Source organism: Callospermophilus lateralis, chromosome 15, assembly GCF_048772815.1.
Source record: "Callospermophilus lateralis isolate mCalLat2 chromosome 15, mCalLat2.hap1, whole genome shotgun sequence".
Lineage (NCBI taxonomy): Eukaryota > Metazoa > Chordata > Mammalia > Rodentia > Sciuridae > Callospermophilus > Callospermophilus lateralis.
Genome location: NC_135319.1, coordinates 19,567,989 through 19,580,281, shown reverse-complemented (window position 1 = coordinate 19,580,281; position 12,293 = coordinate 19,567,989). Strand labels below are relative to the sequence as shown.

At 39.7% G+C, this 12,293-nt stretch overlaps 1 protein-coding gene across 1 annotated transcript; it reads right to left on the bottom strand.

Annotated features, from left to right (window-relative positions):
• Nucleotides 1-3,005: 3,005 nt before the first annotated feature.
• Znf22 (zinc finger protein 22) lies at nucleotides 3,006-7,260 on the bottom strand. The gene is made up of 2 exons (XM_076834546.1): nucleotides 7,193-7,260; nucleotides 3,006-4,889 (listed from the first exon to the last, which is right to left on the bottom strand). The coding sequence occupies exon 2, from the start codon at nucleotides 4,800-4,802 to the stop codon at nucleotides 4,086-4,088; it is 717 nt and encodes a 238-aa protein (XP_076690661.1). The 5' UTR covers nucleotides 4,803-4,889; nucleotides 7,193-7,260; the 3' UTR covers nucleotides 3,006-4,085.
• Between the last annotated feature and the right edge of the window lie 5,033 nt (nucleotides 7,261-12,293).

Here is a 12,293-nt window from a genome sequence, read left to right as displayed (position 1 = left end):
AACTAGGAGCTCTCACAGAATAGAATACTGAAGCAAAAGGGCTAGGTGTTTGGGTTCTAGATAGGACTATAATAGCCAGTGGTCAGGCTGGGAACTTTCCCAAATTAACTTCTTACCTCTTTCTTCACCCTTCTTTTTGTACTTCTTGGTTTTTCTTCACAGAAACTTTAAATTGAATGACCTATAAGCAGGGAGTTCAGTCTAATAGGAAAAAGGGAAATTGAGAGAAATCAAAACATGTATAAGTGCATTTCAATTTGGATGAAATGTATCTAAGATATGAAGGCTGATTTCCTAGAAGGCTCCCAGGACAGGTGTTGATCAACGCTGAATAAGCAAAGATGCAATTGTTTAGAGTTGCTGCCATTTAATTTGGGGCAGGTCAGAAAGAAGATAAGACTTTAAGCCCAAGGGAGCAGGTGAAGCCCTTGTAGTTCCAATTCTCTAGCAAGGTCTCTGATGGGAAGTCTTTCTCCTAGAAGTATGGTTATTTCCCACTGGATCATCACCTTCTAAACCACGCTCCAAAATTTTTTGTGCATCCCATCCTGTCAAAATGTTTTTTTTTTTTTTTGTACTATTTTGCTTTTGTTTACTAAGAATTAACCCACTAGGTATTTACCACTGAGCTACACCATTAGCCCTTTTAATTTTTTTTTTTTAATTTTAAGCACCCTAAGGTGCTTAGGACCTTGCAAAGTTGCTAAAGCTGGCCTTGAATTTGTAATCCTCCAGCCTCAGCCTCATGAGTTACTGAGATTATAACAGTGCACCACCTCTCCAGCAAAGATATTTCACTCTTAAGTATATTTAAGATTCTCCTGGAGGATCGTTCCAACCTTATCTCCCACAGCTCCTGTATCAAACTAGATTGTCAAAAAGAACTGTTCCCTGGGCAGATTCTACTGTGCTAAGCAGCTTCCATTCCATTATCTACCTCTCTACCTGCACCACCATCTGGCCCTAAGCAGAGTCACTACATAAACTATCATGCAGAATTTTTGCATACCTTTCCCTAATATATGGAATGAATACTATGTTAGTGGCTATGTCCTTTCATATTGAAGAGGTTATTCCCATGGCGTCATACCTTTTATTTTCCTTTAAAATCTTAAATGATTCTTGCCTTTATGAGTTACTCTTCTCTCCAACAGTCTTGTCTCAGCCAAAATAAAATAGAACTCACCTTTAAATTTATGGAAGCAAAATCTTTTGCCATTGACTATTTCAGATTTGATTCAATAGCTTCTCTGCTTCTGGTGATCTAAAAAGTAAACAACTAAAACATTTTAAACATTCTCAGATTCTATGCTGAGTTCCTTATTCATACAACTCAATCATTGGTATCTTCTCCAATTTATAGTTCAGAGCAAAAATTCAAATTGTCCAATTAACAGCTAACTAAGATACAAACCTACAACTGACTCCAAATAAATTCACTTTTAAATTCTCATCTAAATAGTATTATGTATGACTTGAACACCATTTTATACAAGCAAAAGTAATAAGTTACTGCAGTAGTCCTCAAAATGTGTGCTCAAGGAGCAAATCAGCAGCTCTTACTAGAAATGCAAATTGGCTAAGGCCCAGACCTACTAAATAAGCAACTCTGGGGATAGATCCACCAATCTGGTTTAATAAGCTCTCCAGGTGATTGTGATGCATGTTGAAATTGAGAATCACTGAAGTAGATGTCCCTACGTGCTCCCACAGCCCCTTGTGCTTGCTTTACTACTTAACCTAAGTTCCTTGAAGCTCTCTTATTTAATGTTTTATTTCTGCCACATAGGTTTAAATGATTGAATGAATAAATAAGAGCATGGAAATCAGGTGACTTTTTAAAAAATATTTTTTAGTTTTCAATGGACCTCTATTTTATTTATATGTGGTACTGAGAATAGAACCCAGTGCCTCACACATTCTAGGCAAGGGTTCTACCACTGAGCCGCCACCCCAGCCCCAATCAGGTGACTTTTAACAACACATTTGGCTCACTGGTGTAGGGCAGAAGAAATTTCAGCAATACTTAAGAATAACCTTGGAGGTTTGTTTTCCCCAAATACAAGATTTAAAATATAACAAACAAATTCTGTATTTAAAAATGAGTCCTCTGGGGATATAGCTCAGTGGCAGAACACTTGGCAAAGTCCTTGGGTTCAATCCACAGTACCTCAGGCAGAAAGAGTGGGGATGGTCTGCCAAAGAATAAAAGGATTTAATGTTTAGTAAGCACCTGAATAATGCTGGAAATTCAGAATTGGGAGAGGAGCAGCTAGCATATTTTCATCAATGAGACTGTACTCTGATGCACTACCTACCAGATGTACATTATTCAATGTCCACTAACAACCACAGAAAGCTACCATGCTACTAATCTATTTGTTCTCAGCTTTGGGGCTCTAAGAAATGCAAACTAAGTCAAACTGGGATTACACTAAAATCTGAAGAGTACTTGCTTTACTTTTATAAAGAATACAAATCTATCAAAAATAAAAATGGTAAACTATAAATTCCAGCAATACAGAGGTTTTGTCTTTTGCAAGACCCTGTGGTTGCTCTCAAAATGGACAAACTTAAAAAGTGAGGTTCTAGTCAGAAGCTGTTCCAGACACAAAATGAATAACTTGACAGTAGATTCTTAAAAGGCCCTACAGTCATGCACTGCTACAAAGTGACTTGGCTATAAATAACAGGAAGTAAAAGATCAAGTGTTTTGTAAAAGATAACTATAATCGCCTAATACTTAGAAAATATTTTCTGGATATCCTTTTGGATGAAAGTGTTGTCAACAAGGCTGAAATCTATGGCCCTGAACCCAGTGCAAGGCCAGGATGGAGGCAAAGTTCAGGTTTGAGGAAATCAAAACTGGTATAACAAACGATTCTTCTACGTTGTGATTTTTAGATCCACTCCCTAAATCATTAAAACAATATCTCAAAATAAAAACAGAAGGTAGTATTATGCAAAATATTTCATTCTTTATTTTTGTGGATAACTGGTCATTAATACAGCAGGAACTGATAGGATTATAAAAGATACCAAAAAAATCAGAAGAATGTTTAATAGAAATAAAACCTGAGCTAAAGGCTGATCAGAGACATGTAACACCTGGCACCTTTCTGATGGACATTAAGAAACAATGTTAACCTTATTAAATAATTCCTATAGTATAAAAAAGTCAAAATTTTAAAGGAGCTCCAATGTACTTACACATTAAATGAATTTTGCTGTCAACAAATATTTGTCTAAGAAAACCAGGATAATTAAAAGCTCATAAGTCTTGCTGGCAGGAAGGCCTATAATTCCTATTTTGATTTTTTTTTTTTTTTTTTTTTTGCCAGAAGCTGAAATTTTGTTGATAGAATATGATGTTTATTCATGTAGTCTAGAAGGCTGGCTTAGTTTGTCAAACATGTACCAAAAAAGGCCATGGACATCAATCAATATAAATCCATCCCAACTTCAAGAAAACCAGCGATACAGCAGTAATACCAACACAAAGAACAGTATTAGTAGAAATAGGAGACTTGTGGTTTAATTCAGTTCTCACTTTGGATTCCTTAGAATATGGTGAAAAACAGGGACATAAGTAGAAGAGAATAAAAACAAAACTAACATAGATGGTCCTTGTTGATTAAAAAAGTCTGTGAACTTGAATACATTTTATTTAGTCGAGTCACACTTATAAACCAATGGTTAATATACTACAAACTTTTACAAACAGAAACTCTCCTAATGTCAGATAACTTCAAAGCTAATGAAACTAATTCCTTCTCCCTTTCTTTTCATTCCTTCCACAGAAGTCTTAAAACTGAGTAATCATTGGCATGCCTGCACTTTCACAAATGTCATGAAAACATGATGCTCTTTGTCAAAACAATGCAGGAAGCAATTTCAAGTGAGATCAAGGATCTTATATTTTCATTTTTTGTGCTCCATGTTACATAAAAATAAGGTCAACTGGTCTTTATTTCAGCCCTATAATGTCATTAAACTTTCAATGTCTCATGCTAAAGAAGAATCCAGTATCTAAGTGCTCTACTATAGTATCCCAAATTCTAAGAGATAGCCTATGTCTTTACACTTTACTTTTTTTTAAAGAGGGCTGAAGCACTGCCCTTAACTTGGCGGAGACCAGCCACTGACTTCCTTCCTGTACCAGCTTTCCAAGAGGATACTAAGTGAGTTTTTGCCCTGATGTTTTTACCCCGGGCTTTACGAGGCTTCTCTTCTTTGTGCACCTTCATGTGCTGCCTCAGATGAGAGCTCTGGCTGAAGCACTTGCCACATTCACTGCACTGGTAGGGTTTCTCCCCGGTATGGGTTCTCTGATGCTGAATAAGGTGGGAACTCTGGCTAAAACATCTGCCACATTCATCACACTGATAGGGTTTTTCTCCAGTATGAATTCTCTGGTGCTGAATGAGGTTTGAACTTTGCTTAAACCTTTCTCCACACTCATCACATTTATAGGGCTTCTCCCCAGTATGGATCCGTCGATGCTGAATGAGATTAGAACTTTGAAAGAAACTTTTCCCACAATCAGCACATTTATGGGATTTCTTTCCAGTATGGATCTTCTGATGTTGAAAAAGAGTTGAACTCTGACTGAAACACTTCTCACATTCTGTGCATTTATAAGGTTTTTCATCCAAGCTTCTTCTCAGTCTACTCAAGCCTGAATCAAAACGAACAGTCATTCCCCATTTCTGCCGCTGCCGAACTGTTTTACGCTTGTTTTCATAGGCTTTTCCTTGGTTTGAGCTTCGAGAAATACCCCCTTTAGGTTTTCCTAACCTCATGGTGAATAGCCAAGTGTATTTGTTAGAGAGTCTACTGTCTTCTTCTGAACTAAGGCTTCATTTCCTAGCGCTACAAAGCTCAATTTTCTGTGGGTAGAATGAAAAATAAAAACAAATTACTAATGATCTGTTAGTTATTCAACTTTAATGCCTTTACAAGCCACTGAAAATACATTCATTTTTAAATTAAAAACACATTCAATACAAATGAAAAAATAATTCTGAAGGGAAAAATATTTGCATAATAATTCTAGAGGATAATGTGATAAGAGAAAATATAATTTTTTTTTAGGTACTATCAAATGAGTACACTATTTTTTGGATTTGATGGACTAAAATATGGAGAGAAGATAAGCAGTTAATGGGAAGAAATAACTTCAAAAGACAATCAATATTTGTGTAATAGAATATCTTTATGGGTTTTTTTTGTTTTGTTTTGTTTTTTGGCCGAGCTGGGGATTGAACCCAAGGCTCTGTGTATTCAAGGCAGGCACTGTACTAACTGAGCTACATCCCCAACATCCCATTATGTTTTAATATGTACTCTCTTGTTAAACTTTTTATTTAATAGTGACTATCCAAAGCGTCCAAATCTGAAGGAAATGACAAATCATACTACTTTATGATATATTCCTCTTTATTCTTATTTATTTGGTGATTCCACTTTTACATCTACAGGTAACAACCTAGGTCTATGTAGCATACACTGTTTTGAAAGTAAAAGCTACTCTGTAAGGAGTTCTAAAGGAGTCTTATCCTTAAATACTAGAAGAGAAAAATCTCAAATAATAGATATTTTATTATAACTTTTTTTAGATTGAATAATCCAAGAATTCAAAGTTTCCAAGAGAAACTTCAACAGAAAGTTTATAAGGTAGAAGAAAGTTTAAAACTGAGTAGAAAAAGCATGGTAGGAAGAACATGTGAAAAGGAGAAAGGACAAAAGTAATTTTCGTGTAAAAATAGGATGGCATTTTAAAAATAGCCAAATGCTACAAAATTAAAATTTTCAAGTAAATACTTTTATTTACTTATAGAGTTGCCTCAGCTTTATTTAAAATAATCAAAACAACAGAGAAAACTCCACAAATTCCAAATAGGTGAGATGTGAGTGAAGCAAGGACTACAAAAATAATAAAATTATGGAAATTATTCTCTGTGTCTTGTCAGGAAGTAGACTTTAAAACAGGAATAACTATACTGAGTTTCTCTACATAAAAGCATATAAACCAAATAAATGAAAACATAAATAACATCTTTTCTTTTTTGCCTTTTTTTCATTTTAGCATATAATAGAGACTCCAGGCCTAATAGTGCCCGGGCCTTTTGCGGGTGGGGATTTTCAATAATTATATATGCTATAATTATGGTATCAGAAAGTGCAAATAGCAGAAAACAAAATTAGAGCGAGCACTACCCATTTCTTAACTTTCTCAAACATTTACAGACCATCTAGGAGACATTGTATTAGGTGCATAGCATTCAAAAAACAGCTACAATGACAATTATACTTTTAAAAAAACCACGTGTCTACTTTGATATTAAAGAGGTCAGATCTGGTCAGAAACTCTTGAGATTATCATATATACCTACCATTGAAAACATCATACTAACAGGAAGCCTATGTGCCAGCCACTGAGCTTATTTAATTCTGGGCTAGGTCTCTAGTTCTCATAACAGCTATATGCAATTATCTCCATTATGAGCTAAGAAAACGCAGGCACAATGGTAGTTAACACACCAGCATGGTTCCCAATTCTGACTCCAGAGCCTGTGTTCTTAGGGGCAGTACTGATGCTTCTGTCACCTCTTTCAAAAACAAGTTCAGCACTGAGACCACACATTCTCGGGCAGGTATGGGTACTCAGGTGAACTTGATCCAAAGGAGCTCCTCTCCTGCAAAACTAACAGGAATAAGCCTCAGTTTCCTCATCCACAGAACTGAGAGGATGACAAGAAAAATGGCATTTCATCAGGGAATAAGAAGTTAAAAATGAGTCACTATAAATCGCTCAGAACAACAGTGAGCTGTTCACGCTTTTGTACAATAGATTTGATCTTTAATCTCGCCATGAGCAACGGAAGAAGGAAGGCCCGAGGCTCACAAACTCGTTTCCGTCCTTTTCTGGCCCCAACTGGTTGGGTATCCCAGTTAACTTCTCTCCTCTCCCGAGGCATCCCTGGGCCGCTCCGCACGGACCCGCCCCATTGGCCGCGGTCAGCACCGGACACGCGCGGCCTCCCTGCGGTGCCTGGGGCCAGGCCCAGCCAGGAGGCCCGAGGCGCCCGCCACGCCGCTAGCCCGGCCGGCGCCTCCCTTGCGGCAGCCAGCCAGCGCCCAAGGGCTCCTAACCACCCGCCGCGGCTCCCCGCGCCCTCAGCCCACTCACCGCGCCGCGCCGGCCGCCGCCCTCGCTCGCCCCGCGCCTCTCCCGCCGCCGGAAGTGCGGGGCCTTTGCTGGCGCCGCGCGGCCGCTCTAGGAATGTGGCGGAGCGACCCTCTATGGTCCCGCACCCACCCGACCGTTTTGATGGTTTCTTCCAGTGTTTGCTTTGTTAAACTCTCCCACTTCTCGGAAGGCATGCGGCGACCCCAGGACCACAAGACCTATGGTTGCCTCCCTTTGTGGTCGAGGAGTGACCTAAATAGTCGATAGAAACCGTAGCCTGTGTTAGGGCGTTTGAAACCAGCCTGCCAGCCTGGAAACTGTATTCTTAATTCAAATATTGAGTGTCTGGTATAGAGAGATCCCTTTGCAGAGCCTAAACTGTTCCTGATGTTTTTCGTGAGTCATTTATCACCAGAAGGCTTCCACAAGGTGGGAATGATGACACTGGATTTACAGGAAAGAAACCAAGGCTTAGAGAAGAAGTTTGTTCAAGTTCACACAGTAAGTGAACTACCCAATTTTGAAACAGCCCTTTTCCTCTCAAAGCCTTGTGATTCTCCACATAACCCCTCTTGTTTCTCTTTAGTAATGAACACTCTTGCTTCTGCTCCTTTACAGACTGCTCCTCAGCCAGCCTGGCTGGTGCAGCATTTTCTGGGAATCCTCTCTAGTCCAAAGTCTTCAAATACCATCATATGTGCTGAGGATTCCCTCATTGTTAACTCCAGACTGATTCTGGAATGCAAATATTATTGAACTCCAGACTCATACATCCAATCAGCAACTCAGGAATTCCATTTGTATGTGTAATAGATAACTCAAACTTAATATACCTCAAAATGAACTCGTGATACCCATTTCAATGGTCTTCATCCCAGCAATTGATGGCAACTTGATTGTTTTCAGCTACTCAAGCCAAAAACTTGGATGTCATTGTTATCTCTTCTTATTTTCATCCCAAACTCACATCCAATCCACCAACAAATTCTAATGGGTTTATATCCAAAATATATAATCAAGCTGCTTTCAATGTCTCTGCTGCTGTAATCTCCACCTAGCCACTCATCACCTCCTGGCTGGATTATTGCATTGGCTTCCTGACTGGACTTTATTCTCTTCTCACAGCCAGATAATCCTCTTAAAACCCAAGTGAAACCGTGTTATTCATGTGTTCAGAACCCTTTAAAAGCTTCCTATCTCATTAGAGCAAAACCCAACAACCATAAATGTGTCAACCATGACGTATCTTTTTTGTTCTTTATTATGACTGCAGTGGGAAGAACAGTGCTCAGCAGGAAGAAGCCACTCAATAAATATTTGTTGCAAGAATGAATATATAAGATGCTTAATTGTTTACAAAGTGTTTTTTTTCTTCTTTCTTTCTAAAGACAGGTCTCACTGGGTTGCTTAGCGCCTTACTTTTGCTGAGGTTGACTTTGGACTCACAATCCTCCTGCCTCAGCTTCCTGAGCCACTGTGCCCAGCTTACAAACTGCTTTTACATGTATGTTCTGGTCATTCATCTTTACTATAGTCTCATACATCAGGGACCATCACAACTGTCTGGCAGATAAGTAAGAGGCATGTTTCTCTTTCATACTCCAAAACTGGAACTTTGTGTTATTCAAGGAGCTGCCTCTGCAAATGTTAAAGCATAAAACTGAAGGAGGTCTAGATCATGAAGATCAAACTCAGTAATCCAGATAATATCTGTACTATTGAAAGGATGAGGCAAAATAATGTAAGGCATTTAACACAATACATAACACATAAAAAATGTGAGCCATTGTTATTACTTTTAATTTTAAATTATTATTTCAAGCTATTGATATTGGTGGTTGGAGGTGGTGGGGATGAAAGGCAATAACCAGAGATGCCAGGGATGGCTTAGGAAGTTTTAAGGGCAAAGATTATCTGCTAGGACTATTTGTTCTATGTATGTGAAAATAATAAAATTTTTCAAAAACGTTTTGTAAGACAGCCATAAATTTAAAAACTAAGTCTTGCCATGTCCCATTTAAAGGTGGATTTTCCTTTTCCTATCCTGAAAACAACTGAGCCAGCCACAGAAGTCCCATGGGATATGCAGATTAGAGAACTGGGTAATGAATTATGAATTTTAAAAGGAAGATGAAGTATGAAGAGGCAAATGGCCAAGAGTGGATGGAGTAAGAGGTAAGGATGAAGGAAGAACATGGAATAGGACATGGGTAATTAAGGGGAAAAGAAAAAAGAACTGAAAATAATTAGGCACGATTTTATGCTCGTAATTTATTTATTAGTTTAAAAATAGTTAACATTTGCTGAAGGCTTATTTTGTGCCAGCTTCTGTTTAAAGCACTTACAGTACCTTGTTAATGTTCCCATGGTATGATTATACCTGTGCATTTGTGACACCTTTCTCTGATTTTCCATTATTGGCCATTGCCATGTGACTCTACGTGCCTCCTAGTGAACAATATGCCCATCTCACCAATGTAGACTTTACCACATGACTTGCACATGAGTGGATGGGAGACACATCCCAGCCCAGCAGCAGCTTTGAGTCACTGTGCTTCTGCCCCAGCACTCTGCTCTTTCTCCCTGCCTCAAGAATAGAATGTCCCAAAGAGGGGCTGCTCCTTCAGCCTAGGACCCAGGATGGAAAGATACAATGGAGCACCTGTAGTCAGTACAATCCCATGGAACATGTGAGAGAAATAAATGTTCTTGTAGGCTGAGATTCTTGATGCCATTTGTGAGTGCCCTAAAAGCTAATATACCTTTTACCAACCTTGAGAGAGGAATTGTTATTATCACCCCATTTTTCTGATAGGAAAACTGAGGCAGGTAACTTGCCCAATGTAGGATCCAGTTTGACATGACTACATCTGTCTTTATTATAACCACCACTTTTCTTACCAGCTGACCCTGGCACATATCCCAAACTTTATAGGACAAAGTTGTTAAGATAGTCAACTAAGCATGGTGTTCTGGTCACTGACACCCAGATTGTTTCTTAATTGATGTTGGATATGTTAATAGTCTTTTTTTTTTTAAACCAGGTACATTCTGGTACAAATGTACCTTTGTCTAGCTTAACATATAAATTCTTTCCTTCTGCCTTGGTGTGCAGAGATCCATATTTTGCTGCCACCCAAGACACACTTCAGTCTGCAAGTCATTAATGCACAATCCTGGATCTATCTGCCTTTCTTCAGTCGCATGACAACTTCTGCCTTTGGTGGCCAATTCTCAAACACTAGGACCTAATTTCCCCCAAACACCCAAAGTTACACATTTATAAGTGACAGAGTTAGACTCTGAAGCCAGGAAGTCTGGAATTCCAGGTTGTTTTTATGTCAGTTAAATTATTGAGAGGGTTCACACACTATACTTACAAAATACAAAGAAGGGGGAAGAGGGAGGAGGCATACAGCCTAGGCATCTAACTTTGCATCTTTCTGGGGAACCTGAGCCAAAAGAGGGTCAGCCCCTTCGCAGCTGGGACTTCTCTCAGAAAGCAGAGGCTCTGTGTTGCTGAGTGTGGCAGTGTTTGAAGGGCTCTTTTTAGGAAGAAGGATTTTCTGAGCTGAGAAACATCCTGGAAAGACAGCTTCCTTTTCCTTTGGCTTTTTCCCTTGAACTCCTTGTTCCCTTGTGTGTGAACACGTGTTTGCATGCAAGTGGGAGCACACACACACGCTCAGTCACAAGCACTGTCTCAACAGGGAGTGCTGCGTTTGGCAACATGGAGCCACAACCCTAGTGCAACAAGCCAGTCAAGTGTGACAGGAATGAAGGGGCCGGAGTGGTACATTTCCCACAAAGCAGACCCCTTAGCACAAGGTCCCTGAACAATGTTTCTGTCCACTAAGCTGAGATGGTTTCCTCTCAGCTCTTTGGGAAAGGAAACCCTGGGAATTCCCATTCCTGTGCCTGCAGAAAATATCTCTGTTAAAGCCCCACAAGGAGGGCTTGGTGCCCCACCCTGCATGCTGTGCATCTCTAGCACGTCTACAGCTGGCTCACTCCCAATCACAGCTTGTGAGTTCTAAATATAGTGTGTGCATCTGGCTGTTTTTACACTTGGAGCTGCTTGGATCTGACCAACTGAGCTTCCTGCCTGAACACTGCTGAGGAACTGAGGGTCAGGGGGCTGCAGCTCACCCCTGCACCTGACAAAGATATCTCACTGCTTCCTGTACATCTGCAGGGTGCCTGTGCTCTACACACATGGGCACACTGGGCATTCTTGATTCCTCTACAAATCACCTGGTCAGACTGCACAAACCTTGGGCCTTGTTTCTCTAGAATTTAGGGGCCAGATGTATCCTGGGTGGATGGATCTATTTTGACAGTGAGAAGGCCTTTAATCTACTTTCTGGTAAACACTCCAAGCAGGTAGCACATGGTTATCATGGCAGAAAAACAAGCTGTGTTTTTGATCCCTTCTGGTCATTTGTTCTGGACAAACAACCCTGTTTTTCCAGATTCCAGTCCTTTTGCAATCATGTTGATTTATTCTGAGTTGTTTATTATACTCGCTGGTCCCTGAGGGCTGGCCTAGGAAGACAGCACATTCTTGCAGGGATCTTTATCTTCAGATACCTTTACTATCTCATATGAGAAATACTGTAAACTGTATGAAGCTGATGCTCCCCAAAATCAATAAGAAATCACAAAGTCTAAAATATAAAATCCTGGTGTTGGGGTGACCTGGTTGAATCCTTTTCTGATTCCCTCAGGAAAACAAATGTGATATTGAAAAAAAGATTTGTGAGCCCTGAGAGGATTCCAGGAGAGGACATATCCTTGTCTATACAACTTGATACAGGTTTTTCCTAGCTATGATATTCAGGAATCAGTTTTGATAATATCTATTTTGAAAGTGACACTTAGCTAAAAAGGCCTTAAATAGTATTTTAGCAACTGCAAAAACTAACTATAACAACCAGGTTAGAGCTTATGGAGTTTCCTGCTGCAGTGGCTTCCAAAGCATCGCGCCCCTGTCCTGCTCCTCACTGGTATGTGTCTCCTGGCCTGCAAAAACACACTATCTTGGCCATTTGCAGCTCAGCCTCAGGACTCCTTCCTGGGAGATTAGCTGGCTTGCTGAACT